The sequence below is a fragment of the Antechinus flavipes genome, chromosome 2 (genome assembly GCF_016432865.1).
Source record: "Antechinus flavipes isolate AdamAnt ecotype Samford, QLD, Australia chromosome 2, AdamAnt_v2, whole genome shotgun sequence".
Lineage (NCBI taxonomy): Eukaryota > Metazoa > Chordata > Mammalia > Dasyuromorphia > Dasyuridae > Antechinus > Antechinus flavipes.
The window spans coordinates 541,393,965-541,414,408 of NC_067399.1; the positions used below are offsets into that span (position 1 = coordinate 541,393,965).

The 20,444-nt window shown below is 43.7% G+C and overlaps 1 protein-coding gene across 1 annotated transcript; it reads left to right on the forward strand.

Annotated features, from left to right (window-relative positions):
- Positions 1-805: 805 nt before the first annotated feature.
- CILP (cartilage intermediate layer protein) lies at positions 806-20,216 on the forward strand. Its single transcript, XM_051980837.1, has 9 exons — positions 806-842; positions 2,892-3,049; positions 5,847-5,960; positions 7,803-8,072; positions 10,581-10,760; positions 13,801-14,115; positions 14,859-14,967; positions 15,268-15,425; positions 17,671-20,216. Exons 2-9 carry the CDS (start codon positions 2,989-2,991, stop codon positions 20,043-20,045), a joined length of 3,582 nt encoding a protein of 1,193 aa, XP_051836797.1. The 5' UTR covers positions 806-842; positions 2,892-2,988; the 3' UTR covers positions 20,046-20,216.
- Positions 20,217-20,444: the final 228 nt, after the last annotated feature.

A 20,444-nucleotide genomic window follows, 5' to 3' on the forward strand; every position in this document is an offset into this window, starting at 1 on the left:
TGGTGAGTCTGGCTGCACATGTGTATACGTGCACACACACACTCACAGACATGAGCACTGGGCAGAGTTACCAGAGGGCTTAGAAGAAGCTGGGGCCAGGGCCCAATTGGGATAGAGCTCTTGAGGGGCACAAATGAAACAGCGTCTGGGTAGAGTAGCGTGTCTGTTCGGGGAGCAGGGGTGCTGCTGCAGACATAAATAAGACCTGTTTTCCCATCTGCGTCTCTCCGACTTCCACCTCACACCTTCCTTCCCCAAGGCTCAAGTTGTGGCCACCTACTCTCCCAATGGACTCTCTGAGGGCAGGAGACAAGCTCAAGGGTCCGTGGGCTTGATGGGTCTGTGAAGAAGAGTTCAGAACATGCTGAGCTCAGCTTGAAACAAATTACTTCTCCATTTCTGGGAGTGAGGGTTAGAGGGTGACAGCCACAGCTTGGCCAGAAAAAAAATGCCCTGACCCACTTTGAAAGTAGCAGAAAACATAGAATTCCCCACATCCCCTTCCTCTGAACTGTTTGTGTTCCACAGAGCCCCAGTCAGCTCCCAGGGGGGCTGTCCTTTCCATTTCCAAATTCTATGGTTCCAAAAACTCTTTATCCCCACCGTTTGCAAAGTCTTTCCTGAAGGAGGGTCTGGATGTCAAATCATTGCCTCTGTGGGCTGCTGTGGGGAGGGGAGTGGGTGCTGAGGTTTCCTTAGGCTCAGATCTGGTTTCGGCTGCAGCTTCCCGTGGCTCTGTGCCACGAGCTGAGCCACCAGCTGTGCTATATAAGCCGGGCGGTCCAGCTGGCCTGTGTGAAGAAGGCACAGGACCCTAGCTGAGGAGCTGAGCTCAGGACTCTGTAAGTAATTGCTCTTCCCATCCCCATCCTCATCTCTGAGCACTGGACCCGCTCCCCACCCTCGCTCTCAACCACCTTTCTTTTTGCTGGAACTCAGGACCGGCTCTAAGCCCTCCCCTGGTATCAGACCCTACTTGATCAAGCTCCTTTCTAGCTTGCTTGGAATTTGCGCACAGTGAGACCAGAGCCTCCATTTCTTATAGGAAAGTGAAATGTCCTACCTTTATCCATCCTTTTATCTCCTTCTTGTTTCTTTCTCCCTTTTCCTCCATTCCCCAGCCAAGCTGTCTCCTTTAGTTTGGTTCTGCTAGAAGCCTTGATACCTTTGGAAGAATCTCATTCTCTTTGTGATGTTCCCTGGAGCTGCTTTGTCCACTGGCTTCGGTTACACATGGAGGCAGGAAAGACTTTTAGTCGGGGGATGTGGTTAGGAAAGCTCACAGAGCTGCCAGAAGGGAAATGCTTTTTCCACAAGGTACCTGAGGCTGCCTTGGTCTCTACAGAGAAGAGGCTCAGATTCAAGCCTGGCAAACACTTGGGCCCCTTTGTTCCCCTCTGTCAAACTTCTACCTGGTCTTAAAGCAAAACACCCAACTGTGCTGTCATTTTTAGGTAAATGCCACCTCGTCTCGTGGGGGTCTCAGTTATCGAATTTGTAACTTGTGAAGGTGACACTAGAAGCTTATTGGATTTCTAAGGCCCCCACCGGGTCTCAAATTCTATGAAATAGGTTTCTAGAACCAAGGGTGTGGTTTGATTCTTCCTCATGGGTGGCTGTCACCCCTCCCTTCCCATCCGGCCTTCTCTTCCCCATCTGGAATCTGTACCCCACCCCCTGCCCTCCCACCCCCCAGCTGTTTCTCCACCCTTTGAATTGAGCTGGACATTGGAGGTTGAAGCTAAGGATTTTTGAATCTCCCTCTGTCCCAATTTTCCAGGAACCAGATAGATCTGAGTCTGGCCAAATCCCTGGGGAAGAGATAAAAATGTCTTCCTGGGAAGATAGTCGACATCTCCCTTTACAAGTCTAATTTAGAATCTGTTGAATAGTCCTTATTAAAAAAATAAAAATAAAAATAAACGACAAATCAAGAGTTCTCTTTTGGGACAGGAGGCATTCCTACATGACTTGGCGGGACGTGGAACATTTGGGAAGCAAATCTGCTTTCACGCTCAGTCCTCTCAGCTCCCTATTATCTCACCCTCATTTCTTGCCTCCAGCTTGGGGCTTCCCAAACAAAATGAATGAAATTTGTTCCAGCTGCAACCTATGTACATCTGGAAATAAATTCGTTGAGGGGTCTGTTTCTGATTCATTTGCCTTCCACACCGATTGTGACCCTCCCCAAGCTGTCCCAGTCAGTCCCTCCTGAGTGTTGGGGGTAAAGGTTGAAAGAACAAGACCTTGCGGAGAAACTGTGTCGAGGCTACAGATCCAGCAGCCTCCTCATTTTGTGGAAAGTGAGCGCTGGGTCAGGAGCTGAGGTCAAGAAGCACATTCTGAGGACCTTGAAGCCTGTGGGGACTGAAGGTGTGTGTGGTGAGAGGGGGCGGAGAATCTGAGCACGGAGATTGGAGATGATAAATAACACACAGGAGTCTTGCAGGAAAAGGGCAAGGGAGGAGGAGAGGGGAGCTGATAAATCATTCAAAACAGTTTCCTTTGGAGACCAGCTCTGGTTCTTTTGCCGAATGCTATTGGCACTAGTGAAGAGAATAATTCTAAGTGGCCCTCTTGCTTCCAAATGCTGGCATGCGAAGGGCTGTGAACTGAGAAGCAATGGAGCACTTCAAGGAGAAATTGTGTGTGTGTGTGTGTGTCTGTATGCGAGAGCACACACACTCATACCTGGGGGAGCAGGGATGGGGACTGCCATATCTGCTGGGTTTGACATGGATTAGGGGGGTGAGAGGGGAGATAAGAACAGTGGTCCGAATATCTCACTCCAAATGCAAGATTTCCTCCTTCCCAACAAGAGAAGCTTTTCTCCCTTAAACCAAAAATACTCAGAGATTTAAGGAATCTAATAAAACCAACTTTCTTTACAGGTCACTGAATCTGGAGAGACTTTCGGGAAAGTTATATTTAGAGGAAGTCACCCTTTCTTAACTCCCCATCCTCCCCATCCAGGGGCCAGAGGGAGCTATGGCAGTAGTGAAGATCTGGGTGGTCTTCCTCCTGATCCTGGAGGTCACCTTCGCACTGGGTAAAGGCTAAGTATCCCCTATTTCCTGAGCATCACATAAGGAAGGAAAATGTATTTTCTCTCCCTCTACCAACCTCATTATTGAAGGAAAAAAAAGAAAATGAAAGCCCTAGTAACAAATATGCACCATCAAGCAAGCAAACAAAAAACTGCATTGACCATGTCCAAAAGATACATGCTGCGTTCTGTATCCCGAGTCCATCTCCCTTCTGTCAGGAGGGGGAGCGTGCTTCATCATCGGACCTCAGGAGTCCTGTTGGCCATTGTCTAAGTCTCCCACTTGCCGTATCAAAGGCCAGACCCAGACACCTTCCCCTGTCAAGGAGTGGCAAAGGATTCAGATGTTGGGGCTTGGCCCACTTTCCATTTTCACTTAAATTTGGATTCGGATGCCTGGTTTCAAGTAGGTGACATGTGCCCATCTTTATACAAGGAAGCTGATGAACTACCTGGCCCCAGGGCCGATCCATCCTAGCCTCTGACATGAAGCCTTATCAGGCCATCAGGGGCAGCTAGATGGCAAAGTGGAGAGTCAGAAGGGTCTGACTTTAAATTCGGCCTCGGCCAGTTGACCCTTACTAGCTGTGTGACTCGCCCCCATGCCTTGCCTCCCTCCCCCCAAAAGCTAGCTATCAACTAAAAATTTCTCTATACCCCAACTGCTCCCAATTTAGGGAAAGGAGCCCCTCTCATTGGGCTCCTCAACTCTCTTGGTTTTGCTAGGGACTCCAGTTTCCTATTCAGGTGGGTGACAGGAATAAATGGTTTTAAAGAGCCCTTCCCATATTGCCATTCTCCCTGCAGCTTTCAGCACACAGGTGCTTGAACAAATGTTGTCTCAGCACCCCTTCCCCAACCCCCTCAGTTTCTTCCTTTTCCATCCTGACAGCTGGCAGCTTGAAAAGATGATTAAACATTTGGCAATCTGGGAGAAAATCAAATTAGTTTGATTAAAAAGAATTCCTATGCCTCAATTAAGCAAAAAAAAAAATTCTAATTTGGGTTCTGAACATGAGAGTTAATTGGTTTTCAAAGCTGCTATTGCTTCGCTACTGAGGCTGCTTACTGTCTTTGCTGCTCCCACTTCCCCCTCCCTCACACACCCCTATTCTGAACTGGGAAGACGACCTGGCTTCAAAAACCAGCTCTATGATGTATTTATCTGTGCGATCTGGGGCAAGTCCTTTGTCCCCTGCCTCAGCTTCCTCATCTGTGAAATAAGATAGGAGAACTAGATAAGTCGCTAAAAGTCCATTTCAGACTCTAAAATCCACTTCAGCTCTAAATCTTGTGACTTTCTATGATTATAAACATATGACTTGGATTAGTGAAGGCAAGGGGAGATGGCCTTCGATAGCTAACACCCCCTTTGGAATTTAAGATGAGGCCCCACTGAAAAAATAGGCCCCTATGGATGGGGGCAGGGCAGGGAAAAGGGGACTATTTTTAATCCTCAGTGTTTTGGCATTTGTATGAAGCCAGGCTTTCAAAAAAAAAAAAAAAAAGCTTAAGCTGAAGGGTCAGAGACAGTTCAGGCCAATACTGGGGGATAATAATGCTCCTCAGAGACAGGTTCTCCAAACTCTTTCTCTTACTATTAGTGACTTTAATCCCTAGGACATTAATTGGAACATATGGAAAATATCCTTTTTGATCCTTAGGGTCCTCTTATATAAAATGAGAATACTAATAACCCTCTTCCCATAGACTTATTGTGAAGACCAAATGAAATATTTCTATAAGGCACTTTGCAAAATTTAAAACATTATATAAATCTCCATTATCATCAGTTATTATCTAGCCATTCCCTGAGGGAAGAAAGGGTGGTAGTGAAATAAGGGCTTTTAATGACCAGGAAATTTTAGTCTGAGCTTTGGTGCTGTTCCTTGCGGGTAATATATGACTCACCACTACTTGTTGGTTATAGAATCCTAGGTTTTCAGAGACCAACTCATCGGCCTTTTCCCTGATTTTACATACAGGGAAGGGGAATCTAAAATGGTGAAATGATCACACAGCTAAAACCATGTGCCCTGATGTGGGCCAGCATTATAATGTCACTGTCTCCCTTTGTTACCATGTATTGCGAGGCAGTGTGGAAAGATGGGAAGGAATAATAGATACGCTGGGGTAGGTACCCTGGCCTCCTGGGTACTTGTGCAGGAAAGGGAAGCCTGGTTGCACCCCACGAGGCCCCACAGGATGTCAGGGACAGTGACGCGTACAGGTGTGTTTGAGATCCTGCCACTAGTTTTATTCATTGTGGTATAGTAGAAAGAACGCTGGATGTGATGGCCAGGAGACCTGCATTCTAATTTCACTTTTGCCACTAACTTGCTAAGTACTTTATAAGAACCTTGTAGTGTCTTCATTTACAAAAAGAAGGGATGAGTTACATGATATCTGAGCTTCCTGTTAAGTCTAAAGAATCTCAAGATCAAACTTATTTAAAATGCAAATCTCTCTAGAAAGTAGAACCCAGGAAGCCACTATCAGTCACTAATACTTTAGTATGAATGAGTTTATTTAATCACTTTTTCCTATATAAGAGGGTAGCATGCAGATTTTAGGTGTTTGATGGAGACTAGTGGAATAAGAGAAGGAGAGGGTACAGAGAGGAAAGGAGCTGCTACCCAAGACTTCGAACTTCACAGACTTCATGATTTTGCTTGGGGAGACACGTTGGGGGGTCTCAAAAGGACCTGCCTGACTCCTTACAATCACCCAGATGCCTAGTGCAAGGTCAGCTTCTCTTCCTACAGAAGTTACATCTTTGCACCCCTCACTTCCAATCTAGTGTCCGCTGCAGGCCCCGGGATGAGGCAGACGGTGCTTTCCCAGTCTGTTCGGAGAGTGCAGCCAGGGAGGAGGAACCTCAACAATTTGGCCAAGCCTGCTGATCCTGAAGACAGTAAGTGACTGATATCTGTGGGTCCTCAACCTCTGAGCTGTGGGAGTCTGGGAGAAGAGGGATAAAAGTGGGTGGACAGAGGAGAAGACTCTTTCACAAGCTACTAAGTTTGTAGTAGTAGCTGATAAGTAGAAAAGTAGTGACTAGAAAATCAGGAAAGCCAGGACATACCTGCACTGGAATTAATTAGTCCAGAGGGAATAATAAAGGCACCATGCATTATTACTGTATTTTTATACTTTTTCAAAATGCTTTCTCTACAAAACTAAAAAAAAGTATTTTTTCATGTTCTAATATTATTTTCTCCAGTTACTTAGAAAACAATTTTTTACATGTTTTTAAAACTTTGAGTTCCAGATACTCTCCCTTTCTCTCCACAATCTTTATTGAGAAGCCATATGTAGTTTCTATAAAAGTCACATTGCAAAAGAAAATATAGATTCCTCCCCCCCAACAAAAAATTTTTAACAAAAGTATGTTTCAGTCTGTATTCAGACACAGACATACATTCAAATGTATGCCATCCACATCCACAGACTACATTTTAGTTCTTTCTCTGGGTATCGATAGTATTTTTTATCATAAGTCCTTCAGAGTAGTCTTAAATCATTGTGTTGCTGAGAATAGATAAGTCATTCACAGATGACATCCCACTACTTTGCTATTATTGTATATACAGTATATTTTACTTTGAGCTCATGGAAAACTTTTCAGGTTTTTCTGCTAACATCCTGCTCATCATTTCTTGTAAAACAATAATATTTTATCATACTACATACTACTATTTAATCAGTGATTCCCCAATTGATGTGCATCGCCTCAATTTGTAATTTTTTGCCTCCAGAAAAGAGCTGTTAAGTCTAAAGAATCTCAAGATCAAACTTATTTAAAATGCAAATCTCTCTAGAAAGTAGAACCCAGGAAGCCACTATCAGTCACTAATACTTTAGTATGAATGGATCTAAGAAAAATCGGATCGAAGAAAATATTTTGCACATATGGATTCTTTTCCTTTTTTTTAATCTCTTTTGGGTTTCATGCCTAATAAATGGTAATGTTAGGTCAAAAGATATGCCTGATTTTAAAGCCCTAAAAAAAAGTATTTATGAGGTACTTCTGCCCAGCCCTGTAGTAGATCCTATGAGATGACAAAAAAATGGTAGAAGTCATCTTCCCTGCCCTAATGAAGTCTAACGAAAAAAAAAAAAAAATGAAACAGGCAAAAGGTAGGACAAGGAAGTAATGTAAACAAACTACAAATGGGGATTCAGAGAAAGAAGAGATTACTTTTAAATGGAGACACTCATGGAAGGCTTTGGGAAAGAGGTAGACTTTGATTTGGGTTTTTAAGAAATGGGAGAACAAACCAGGAGAAGGAGGAGGCAAAAGTGCCCTAGATAGAAGGCACAGCATAAGCAAAGCTGTAAGGGCAGGACACGTCAGTGGTGGTTTTTAGGATAAATAGAGTAGAAGTTAGGGCTAAAAAAATAAGTTTGAGATGACTCATGGAGTGTCGTGGATGCCAGGTTCAGGAGTTTAGATTTTATTCACTTATTAGGGAACTATTAAAAGTTTTGTGCAGAGTGCTAACTCAATAAGGTTTAGAAAAGGTTTAGAAAGATCAATCTAGCAGCAAAAGCAGCCATTCCTGCTACTTCCTTTTGTCAAGATGAGGTGATCTCCCAGATCAGGAAAGACATATTCTTAGGCCATGAGACCACCAAGTGGCTTCGATGGGCTCAGGACCATATTGTTTCCTTCTCGTGCCACCTCACCCCTCATCTCTTCCCCACTGGCTCCATAATACCCACCTGTAACCTCACCTGTCTCTTGGTTACTCAGGTCCTGGGGAGTGGACAACGTGGTTCAACATCGACCACCCTGGTGGACAGGGTGACTATGAGCGGCTGGATGCCATCCGCTTTTACTATGGGGATCGAGTGTGCTCAAGACCTCTACGGCTGGAGGCCCGGACCACTGACTGGATCCCTGCGGCTGGAACTGGCCAGAGAGTCCACAGCAGCCCTCATGAGGGCTTCTGGTGCATCAACAAGGAGCAGCTGCCAGGCAAGAACTGCTCCAACTACACTGTCAGATTCTTCTGCCCGCCAGGTGAGTAAGGGATATATAGCTTCCTTTGTCCTCTCTCACACATACATTGCCATTGTGAGACTGAGAAAAATCCTTTCCCTGAAACAATGGTAGCAAAAATATGGGGTTCTGGATGGTTCAAGGGAACAGCAATGCCCCATGATCCTCCCTGACCCTCTCAATTGGAAAGAGTCAATCATCCACAGGTGGCCTAGTATTATAGAAACTTTTGGTCTGGAATGCTAACTCCAGTTATTTGCTTCCTATTGGATCTTGGAAAAGTCACTGTGTCTCATTAGGTCTCAGTTTTCTTTTTGGTCAAATAAGGATGTTGGACTACATAATTTCTAAAAAATTTTCCAGCTCTAAAGCCTATGATCCAAAAGCCTTGCTCTGGAGTACAGATTTGCCTTCATCTTGCCTTGAACATGTACCAAGAGAATGCTGGGGGTTGGAGAAGGCAGCTTGTGAATAACTGTGAATAGCTTCAATTCAGTGGGTTTCTAGAGCTTTATAAAACCTTTGCTCTGCTTGAACTCACAAATTGTACATTTTCAAGGCAAGCACTTACACTTCAGAAATCTACAAATGCTACAAATTGGGGCTTAGTTTATTGTTCTGTTGATTGTCTAGATTTAAGAAAGGGATGAAGAAAAAATGCAGATTAAATTTTAAAGTATGTCCTGCAGGATTTTTTTTTTCTCCTCGAAAGTAGTTTTGCTCTGCATCTCTCATTTACATATATACCATTCCCATAATGGAACACCAGACTCAATCTCTCAGTTTTACAGTTACAGTTACCAGTAACTGGTACCAAGGATCTAGTACCTTAACCTTTAGTTCATACAATCAACTTAACATTGCCCAGACTTGGTCATTTTGTTCAACTTCTTCCCAGCTTGAGCTCTTGGTCAATAAACTACTAAGGACTTTGCTCCCAAAGATCACAATATTTTGCAGTCACTGAGTGAGGAAGATCACTGAAAGTGACGATTACAAAACTGGTGGGCAGAGCCTAGACATAGTCCTACCTCCCCACCTCAGCCCACTGCTGCCTCTCTTGCAGGTCTTCCCCCTTTCTGGGCATTTTATGCCTTTTTTTGTTTTAAAAATCCCTAATCCAAACTGCCCACATTGTACAGCCTAATGCTAGGTTATGAAGAATAGATTGTTATGGTCTTCATGTAGTCTTCTGGCAAAGGCCAGTGACCTTCACTCACCAAGGCTTTGGTGGAATGGGGGAATAGATGGAATTTCAATTCCAAGCCCTACTATAATTGATAATTATTCTGCATCCCATCTCTCTGGGCTAGGAGACCCAGGGCTTGCCAATCTCTGTGAAGATATTCAAGTTTTTCCTATATGGGCAAGAGAGAACAAATTGTTTTTTGTTTTGTCTTTTGATTTTCTTTTTTCTTTTTTTATTTGTTAACTTTTGTCTATTATACTGATGAATTTATTTTATTTTTTCAATTAAGAAAAATCAATCTCCCCCCCCATTATTGAGGAAAATAACAAAAGCCTTAAGAAATATGCATAGTCAAGCAAAAATTATGCGTGCATTGCCCATATCCCCCCAAAATGTATGCTTCATTTCAATCTTAGTCTATCATTACTCTGTACAGGGGTGGGTAGCATGTATCATTGTCTAAACCCTGGAATCCCTGGGTTAATCATTTAGTTGTTCACACTTCTCAAGCCTTTCTAAGTTCTCATTATGATGCTGTTAATATATGAACCATACTCTTAGTTCTGCACAATTCACACAAGCCATACTATAATTCTTTGAGACTATTCCCTTTCATTATTTTTTATATCCCTGACAATATTTTTTTACATTCACACATATTTTCTTGTCCACTCCCAACTGCTGGGTACTCCTTTAGTTCTCACTTCTTTGACCCTGCAAAAAAGGTTGCCTTAAATATTTTTGTTCATATGAGTCCTTTCCCTTTTTCTTTTATGCTTAGCAATAGTATTGCTATTTTAGGGGCATAGTACCAAATTGCTTTTTAGAATGGCTACACCAACTCTCAGCTCCACCAATGATGAGGTAATGTGCCTGTTTTCCTAGCATACTATTTTTAAAAGTGATGTTGTGTTCAGCAAATAATCACTTACTCTTTGCAAGTGTAGAAATAGACTACAAGGATAGATTTATGGATTCACAGAACCTCACTTTTGGAAGGAATCTCAGGGAAAGAAATCCAACTTGTATTTGGACCAGAATGTCTTCTATCACATCACGTCCTCTGTTCAAGTCGCTGGCTTCCAACTTTAAGCAAGACCTTCGGTCTTTTGTCTTCTTGCTAGTAGCTCTCATGGACAATTCCCTTGGAGAACTATATTTCTTGGGGGAAAGTTGCATGGTGAAAAGAGGCTGTCTGCCAATTGGGGGTCTATGGCAGTTGTCTTTTGAAAGGCTATGGGGAGGACTTTGAATGGATATCTTTGGAGATGAAAGAGGGAAATGGGAAATGAGGAGACCAGACAAAAATCCCTACTGATTCTAGTCGGGCTGCCTTATAGGGTCTTTACGCCGAGAGACTGAGAGGATCTGGAGTCTTTGGTCCCAGTGGAGTGACTGCTCAGCCGCCTGTGGTCACACTGGTGTCCAAACCCGAACTCGGAGTTGCATGGTAGAGATGCCGCAGCTCTGCACTGAAGCCACAGAGGAGGGCCGGCTCTGTGTGAGCCAGGCCTGTCCAGGTACCAGCCTCATACTCTATTCCTTCCTCTCCAGAGAAAGGGAAGGCAACGTAAGATTGCTTCTTTAAGAGCTTTCTTTGTCGTTCCTTTCCTCCTCCTTTACTAGTGTCTTCCCTTTGAAATTTCCTTCCCCATATAGAATGTACACAGTTTGTTTGCATGTTATACTCACCACTAGAATATAAGCTTCTTGAGGGCAAAATTTAGATTTTTTGTCTTTCTTTGTATCCCTATCACCCTAGAACATAGTAGGAGTCTAATACATTCTGGTTGACTCTCTGACATATATATTCCAATCTGATGTTGTAATTTGCTGGCAATTTAATGGACAAATCACTAGCCTTACTGTCAGGAAGACCCAAATTCAAATTCTACCTCATACATTTACTAAGTGCATAACACCTGGACAAGTTGCTCAACCCCCAGGCAGTTTTCCTCCTATGTAACACAGAGACATGAATGACACGTCATGGTATCAATGTAAAGATTTTTACAAACTTTAATGTGCTATATAAATGTTAGTTACTATGAATGAATGAATAGCAGTTATATTAAGCCTTTACTATGTACAAGCTCTGTATTAAGCATAGAAGGTACACATAGAAAAGGAAGATAGTTACTGCTTTCAAGAAGCTCACATTCAAATTAATGGAGAAAGGAAAAAGTCAGCTCAAAGTCAGATGGAAAGATCCCATGATCCTGGGGCACAACAGCAAAGCAGGTGGTCATGCCTCTTTTTTAATGTCTTTTCCTCCAAGAAAATCACTAATGCCTGATGCTGGACCATCTGATGATGTCAATGTCTTTGGTGACAAAGATTTTCTTTCCTGGGTCTTCAGCTGTGATTGTAGCACCTGCAGAGCAGCTCCCAGCTTGTATTTATAGGGAAGGGGGGGGGGGCTTGCCTCCCAGGATGATGCCTATGGGCACTGAACTAGAAGTATTGCCTTTCCTGAGGTTCTTGGGTTCTGGTCTCCACTGGGGTCTGAGGACAGATGGTAATCAGGCTGGTTGTATTGGTTTGACCTGCTGGTCCTTCCTGCATCCCATCTTTTCCTCAGGGCACCTTACTGTCTCAGCAAGGCTGGCTTGCCTGATCTGCGGGTTATAGCTATTTGGTAGCTAGTGAAGATGGCTGGACCCTTCTCCTCAGGAGTTTCTTCCCTGGAATATGGGCTATTCCTATTAGCGAACCTGCCTGTCAGTCATTCTTAATTTGAGTACCCATTATGTACAAAGGCTACAGGAGCACTATTAAGGAAGATGGAGACAGCAGTCTTCAAGTTTTTGAAGACTTGTGTGAAAGAGGAAAAGCTTGTTTTGTTTGGTATAAAGAGAAAGGAGCAAGGAACAATAGGCAGAAAAGAGAGAAGTAAATTTAGGCTTGATGAAAGGAGAAACTTTCTAACAATTAGAGAACTGTTCAAAACCAGAATAAATTGCTTAGCAAAGTACATATTCTCTGTCACAGAAAATCTTCAAGGGGAATCTGGATGGCCACTTCTCAGGGGCATTGTGCAGGTAATTCTGGCTTAGGATAGATTAGACCAGATAACTTCAGAAATCTCTATCAACCCTAAATTTCTGTGTGTAAGTCTCTAGGTTCAAGGGCCTAGAATCTCAGTTGGAACAAAGCATGTTCTAATCTCCACTTGGAAAAAGGAAGTTCTCTTTGGGTCATTTGGGCTCTTCTTGAACATATTCAATGACAAAGACTGTTTACTGCTTCCCAAGGTAGTTTCTGATCTAAAGAAGGAAACATGGTCCCTCCTCATAGGAAATTTAAGTCAGCTTGGTGAAATAGGGTGCATGCATATTTAAAAAAAAAAAAAGAATTACTCTGTAGTGATGATGATGATAACTATGATGATGATAATTCTAAGAAAAGTTCAAAATTCAAGAACGGCTTTCCACAAAAACCTATGAGGCCAATAATATAAGTAATATTACTCCCATTTTATAGATGAAAAAAATCAGGGCTTAGAGAACTTAAATGATTAGGATTCAAACCCAGGATATTTGACTTCAAGCCCAGTGTTAAGTGTAAATTGAGGCAGCACAAAACTAATCCATACGTGATGGGCAGATGACAAGTAAAAGAAAGCTCTCCCTGGAGTAAGATGAATCAGGGCAGCTCTCCCAGAAGCAGCTTGAGGTAGGAAAAAAAGAATACAGGAGTCAGAAAATCTGTTTTAGCCTTCATTTTGCCACTATTTGTTTGACTACTTTCTGGGTCTCAGTTTTCTCCTCTGTTTGTATCTCTGTAAAATAAGCAGTTTGTACCAGATGATTTCTAAGGTCTTCACAAGTTCCAATATAGGATTGAAGGAGGGGAAAAGCACTATTTGGTAGAAAATTGCCCCAATTTCATTTCCCTTCTACACTTATCTCTTCCTGCCCCACCTCACTTCTTCCCCTCTAGGTAGAAGGAAAAATCAATCACTATTAAATGCTTACTATGAACCAGGCACTATGTCAAGCACTGGGGCTATAATTAATGAGAAGAAAGAATCCCTGTCCCCAACAAGCTTACAATTTAATAGGGAAGATAACATGCAAACAAATATATGCAAAACAAGCTATATATAAGTAGGAAATAATTAATCATGGAAAAGCATTGGAATTAAGAGAGGTTGGGTAAAGCTTCCTATAGAAGATGGGATTTTAGTTGTAAGTTAGGGGAGGAAAGGGTACATTCCAGGCAGAGTGATTGCCCAATCAGAGGCAGACAGACTCTTGTTCATGGGACAGCAAGAGGTGTCACTGAATCTAAGAGAAAGGTATAAGAAGACTGCAAAAGTAGAAGGGGATTAGGTTTTAAATGGCTTTGAATACCAAAAGAAGCATTTTATTTGCTGGCTCTGGTAACAATAAGTGGGGTGGGCTGCTGTGGTGTTATCAGCCTGACTTTTAAGAAAATCCCTTCAGGATTTTGGGGAGACTTGAGGCAGTAAAACCCACCAACAGACTTTTGCAGTAATCCAGTCCTGAGGTGATGAGGGCTATCAGCCCCTGGTCACTGGGTTTTCTCTTCTTCCAGCTTGTGACATGTCATGCACCATGGGCCAGGTGAATGCTGATTGTGACGCCTGCATGTGTGAGGATTTCGTACTGCATGGGGCCATTTCTCTTCCTGATGGGGGCCCCGCCACAGGAGCCACTGTCCATTTGCTGACCAAGACTGTTAAGCCACTGACCCAGACTGACAGCAATGGGAGGTTCCGAATCCCTGGCTTGTGCCCTGATGGCAAAACTGTTCTGAAAATCACCAAAGCCAAGTTTGCACCCATTCTCCTGACAATGCCCAAGACCAACAAGAAGATGGCCACTGTTAGTGCTGAGTTTGCAAGAGCAGGTACCCATCTGATTCTTCTTGGGTTAGGAGACAGTCTAAAATAAGAGTTCTCAACCTAGGATCCATGAAATTGTTTTTAAAAATTTGTTTTTGATGACTATACTTCAATATAATTGAAACATGATTCTGAAGTTGAAAGGTCTTCTTAAGCTTCATCAGATTGCTCTAAAAAATGGTAGTCAGCCATCTTAGTTTCTTTGAGCTCCTTAAATTATTACTTTGGAGTTTATAGAGGCTGTTGATCCCTGCCCAAGATGATTATCCGGTCTCACTGGGAATCTTATAAACTTTTCTAGCACCTCTAGTACAAGAGTTCTTAACCTATGGCCCATCAACTTAGTTTAAAATATCTTTTGATAACTGTTTCACAAGAGTTGGTTTCCTTTGTAATCACTTATCTTATTTTGAACATTTAAAAACATTCACCAGACTGCCAAAGAAGCCCAGAACACAAATACAAAAATGAGTAAGAGCCTCTGCTTTTGTACCAAGTAGGAGGACAAAGGACCTGGGTCAGGAGGAAATTGTGGCAGATATGGGTTCTGTCCCAGACTAGGGGATTAATGAGGTAAGGAGGAGATGAGAGTGGAGCTACAGAATGTAGGCCTTGGGCCTAGAAGCTCCAGGTAACCCAGGCCTAGTCTAGGAGAGCTTCATGGATTATTCTATAACGTGTTTGGCTGAGTGTGAATCAAAGCAAAAACATTCATTTTACAACTATAAAGGTTAATCTCCCCTCTCAGAGCTACCTTACATTGTGAAGAATCCAGAGACTAAGGCAAGGAAAACTGGACAGAGTGTGTCTTTCTGCTGTAAAGCCACAGGGAAGCCCAGTCCAGAGAAGTATTTCTGGTAAGAAGTAATACTCAATTCTGTGGCCCCAGCCTTCAGCTGTCCCTTATGGTCTTCCTCAGGGAAACCAGCACCTCCCTTGAGCCGTTCAAGAATGGTCTTTAAATTGACTTGTAGTGACCGGGGGGATTTATTTTTTGCCCTTCTTCTGGGGCTCTCTCTTTAATAGTTGTTCCCTTTGTCCTTCCAGTATTTCCAGGGGCATGATGGCTGCCACATGGTCGGGCAGATAGCTCCCAGAAAGGCGGATGGGTTGGGAAAGGAGGACCAGACTACTTCAGTGTCTTTCACCCACTGTAGGTACCACAACAACACCCTGCTGGACCCTTCATTATACAAGTATGAGAGCAACCTGATATTGAAAAATCTGCAGAAGGAGCAAGCTGGAGAATATTTCTGCAAGGCCCAAAGTGATGCAGGAGTTGTGAAGTCACAGATTGCTCGGCTGACTATTATAGGTAAGTCTAAGGATAGTCCTCAATTTCCTGAGCATACTCATAGAAATGGATCTCCATTTACATTTTATTTTTCTAGATTATATGCATGTAAAAAATGTTTTTTAACATTTGTTTTTAAAATTTTTAAGTTCCAAAAATTCCTCTCCCCTTCCCCTTACAAAAGCAAGCAATTTGATGTAGATTATGCATGTGAAAATCATCCGCATACAGTTTATATCCAGCTTTGATGTCTGGTTTTCTTCACAGTGAAATGTCAAGCTGAGAGGACAAATATGCTTCATTATACTCATAGGAGAGGAGGCCTGTTAGTGGGGGGGGGGGGAGAGGAGGAGGAAGGAGATTCAATAAGGGCAAATATCAGCTAATACACCTTGAGGGAAATAGTCCATGCTATGTCTTAAAAAGACAATCTCTATACAATCAATCTTGACCCTGTAAGGGTCAACCCATTCACTAAGTCATGGAATACCAGAACTAGGGAAAGCTTATTAACTCCCCAAAGAAGTGCTTTTAAGACAATAACAGGAGGTTCAAGAAGGGTATAAAGGAGTCAAAGATGATAGATCATAATGACATTATTATTAGGAGCAGTCTTATAATTTCATTGGTGTAGTGAGTTCTCAGTGAGAAATTTCTTCTATCAGTGCTGCTAGACATCTTTCCCTATAAATTGTCTTAGAGAGTTCCCTATTGCACTGAGAGATTAAGTAATTGCCCTGGGTCTCTGAGACATATGTGCCAGGGATGGAGAACATGGATCCAGGTTTTCTTGACTCTGAAGCTAGACTCCACTCTACTATACTACTCTGCTTCTCAATGAATTAGGGAATTAAAAAAAAGAATAGCAGGATCACTTATTTGTAAAGTGTTCAATCTGCAAAATGGTTTTCTACATACGTTAGCTTTACAACAAAGACATGAAGTAGCTTGTGTGATTAATATTACTTGAATTTTTGTTGTTGGGAAAACTGAAGCTGAGGTTAAGTGACTTCAAATTATACAGCTAATGGGAGCAAATCTGATTCTTCAGCCCAGGTCTAATAATGCTGTTCAGTATTCCCTCAACTACGTAGAAGTTGGGGGTGTATCCCTGACCCTTTGAAGTTGACAAAATGGAGGGCAACATATCCTTTCATAATGCATTATTCAGTGCCACTATAAGGGACAGAATGGGGAGGAGGGATGGAACACTGGTTATAACCCAGTGCAGAAGTTTTTACAGTAATAGAGTAAATATTATCAATAGTGGCACATTTTGGGATAAAGGTCAGGAATATAGATTAATATAAATATACACAGACTTATACATATGTATAGAGAGAATACAATATAATAAATTCAAAGGATATTGCGTAGAGATTATTTCTAGCAAAGAACTCGGGGGCCCATTCTCCCAGAACAAATGCTTTGATATTAAAATCAAAGAATAGTAAATCATAAGTTTGTTGCTAACTTGGGTTTTCTTTTTGGGAATGCGGTTCCTTCCACTGTACTGGCTTTTAGCAGTTTGGGGGAAAACATTTATTTATCAAATAAGCCTGAGGTCTCTGAAGGAGTCAATGTTGTCTCCAAATCATGAACTACCTTCTCCTCATCTGCATGTTTGAAGAAGGGACAGAGAGGAAACAGAAGCCTCTCATTCCATCTAAGACTGCTGAGTCCTCTCTAACATGGGGAATGTAAAAAACGTAGAATAAGCTTTCCAAAGCAGAAAACCTCCCTGTTGTCAGATCAGCAAGTAGGGATTCCAGGGTTCTGGTCATTATCAGTCCCTTTACACCTTGGAAAATGAGAAACAATACAATCTGTCCCTCTTCCTAACAATTCTTTCATATGTTCTTGGAGGTGAGCTTAAATATGGATCACTTTATCAAGCGCTCCATTGTCAAGTTCCTAAAAAACAAAAGCTGACAGTTGATATGTTTTTTTTTCTCTCAGTTCCCAAGACTCTCTGATGATGCCTGTCTAATACGGATAAATTAAGGCTGTCTATAGTACTTTATTACTTAAGTCTTAGTCCTTTTGTCTATAGGCATCAAATGGAAACTTTCCTGAGACACAATTGAGCCACCTTCCCCTTAAATCTGAAGAATATGGGTTCTGTCTGTAGAGGAGGAGGGAGGTCCTGGGGCCCCAGCTAGTGTTTAGTCTGAGTACTGTCTCTGTCCCAGGTGCTGGGATATAGGAAATGGATATATAAATATGAAATAACCTTTTATGGAATTTACATCATTTGCCTTAACAGCGCCAAATGAGCCTCCTTGCAACCCAACGCCTGAGAGTTACTTCATCCAGCTGCCTCATGATTGTTTCCAGAATGCCACAAACTCCTTCTACTATGATGTGGGGAGGTGCCCGATCAAGACATGTGCTGGGCAGCATGACAATGGGCTCAGATGCAAAGATGCTACAGAAAGCTGTTGTGGAATCTCCAAGATGGAAGAGAGGGAGATCCAGTGTAGTGGGTACACACTCCCTACCAAGGTGGCCACACAATGCCGCTGCCAAAAGTGCACAGAGACAAGGAGCATAGTCAGGGGTCGAGTCAGTGCGGCCGACAACGGGGAGCCCATGAGGTTTGGTCACATTTACATGGGGAACCAAAGAATTAGCATGACCGGCTACAAGGGGACCTTCACCCTGCACGTGCCCCAGGACACTGAGAGGCTGGTACTCACCTTTGTGGACCGGCTACAGAAGTTTGTGAACACCACCAAAGTGCTTCCTTTCAACAAGAAGGGCAGTGCAGTATTCCATGAGATTAAGATGCTCAGGAAGAAAGCACCACTTACCCTGGAGTCTACAGAGACCAACATCATCCCCCTGGGGGAGGTGGATGGAGAAGATCCCATGGCAGAGCTAGAAATCCCTTCCGACAGCTTCTACAGGCAGAATGGGGATCGCTATAGGGGCAAAGTCAAGGCCAGTGTGACTTTCCTGGACCCACGGAACATTTCCACCGCCACGGCCACCCAAAGCGACTTGAATTTCATCAACAATGAAGGAGACACATTCCCGCTCCGGACATATGGCATGTTCTCTGTAGACTTCACAGATGAAGCTGCCTCCGAATCACTTAACGCAGGCAAAGTGAAGGTACACCTTGACTCGGCTCAGATCAAGATGCCTGAGCACGTGCCCGCGATGAAACTGTGGTCACTGAACCCTGACACGGGGCTGTGGGAGGAGGAAGGAGACTTCAAGTTTGAGAACAAGAGGAGAAACAAAAGGGAAGAAAGAACCTTCCTGGTGGGAAACATGGAGATCCGTGAAAGGAGACTCTTCAATCTCGATGTTCCTGAGAGCAGGAGGTGCTACATCAAGGTGAGGGCTTACCGGAGTGAGAGGTTCCTTCCCAGTGAGCAGGTCCAAGGGGTGGTGGTCTCTGTAATTAATCTGGAGCCCAAAAGTGGCTTCTCATCCAATCCCAGAGCCTGGGGCCGCTTTGACAGTGTCATCACGGGTCCCAATGGCGCCTGCCTGCCCGCCTTCTGTGATGATCGGTCCCCGGATGCCTACTCTGCCTACGTCTTGGCAAGCCTGGGTGGAGAAGAGCTCGAAGCTGTGGAGTCTTCACCCAAATTCAATCCCAATGCCATTGGAGTCCCCCAGCCCTATCTCAACAAGCTCAAGTACAGAAGGACAGATCATGATGATCCCAAAGTCAAGAAAACTGCCTTCCAGATCAACATGGCCAAACCAAGGCCGAATACAGCTGAGGAGAGCAACGGCCCTATCTATGCCTTTGAGAATCTCCGGGAGTGTGAAGAGGCTCCTTACAGTGCCCCCCATTTCAGGTTCTATAGGGTAGAGGGAGATAGATACGACTACAACACTGTCCCCTTCAACGAAGACGACCCCATGAGTTGGACAGAGGACTACCTGGCGTGGTGGCCCAAGCCTATGGAGTTCCGGGCGTGCTATATCAAAGTTAAGATTGTGGGGCCGGTGGAAGTAAACGTGAGGTCCCGGAACATGGGGGGCACACATCGGCAGACAGTGGGGAAGCTCTACGGCATCCGGGACGTGAGGAGCACCCGGGACAGAGACCAGCCCAATGTCTCCTCTGCCTGCCTAGAATTCAAATGCAGCGGGATGCTTTATGACCAGGACCGGGTGGATCGCACCTTGGTCAAGATAATTCCCCAGGGCAGCTGTCACCGGGCCAGCGTGAACAGCATGCTGCATGAATACCTGGTCAACCACCTCCCCTTGGCTGTTAACAACGACACCAGCGAATACACCATGCTGGCCCCATTGGACCCTCTTGGGCACAACTACGGCATCTACACCGTCACCGACCAAGACCCTCGGACAGCTAAGGAGATAGCCCTCGGCAGGTGCTTTGATGGCACGTCTGATGGCTCCTCCCGAGTCATGAAGAGCAATGTGGGGGTCGCTCTCACATTTAACTGCGCAGAAAGGCAGGTAGGGCGGCAGAGCGCTTTTCAGTACCTTCAAAGCCCCCCAGCTCGGGCCACCGCAGGCTCCCTCAGAGGAAGAGGGGTTGGGAGGAGGCAGGAAAGGGAGAGTCAGCCTGGACAGCGGCGTCGAGGGGGGCCAATCTCTCTGAGATTTCCTGCAAGGGCTCAACAACAACAACCACTCACCAACAACTAGATCCTAGGGATTTCCTTTACCGTGGAATATCTTATGGAAACATAGCACAAACTGCTACCAAGTTAATTTAAGTATATACATCCTGGTACGATTTGCTGTGTGTTCCAGATGTTGTTGCTGTCTTTGTCCCATGCTAGCTGCAATTTATTCATAAAGGCTATTTCAAGTAAAGTCCCCTCTAAACATACACACACACACACACACACACACACACACACACACACACACACACACACCCCTCTGATAAAACCTGAGGAGCTAGAAAGAACTTAGAGCTCCTTTTCTCAAGTGTGATTGACGTTAATCTCCTAAGGTACAACCGTCTCTAAGATGACAGATTTAAGGACAGACATAAGATAAATGATGGTGCCCTTGATCAGTGGGACTGGAGTGAATCAA

Coding starts and splice junctions, on each gene's coding strand:
- CILP (XM_051980837.1), top strand. CDS start 2,989: ATGGCAGTAGTGAAGATCTGGGTGGTCTTCCTCCTGATCCTGGAGGTC. Junction 3,050..5,846: donor GGAGGTCACCTTCGCACTGG/GTAAAGGCTAAG, acceptor CTTCCAATCTAG/TGTCCGCTGCAGGCCCCGGG. Junction 10,761..13,800: donor TGTGAGCCAGGCCTGTCCAG/GTACCAGCCTCA, acceptor CTCTTCTTCCAG/CTTGTGACATGTCATGCACC.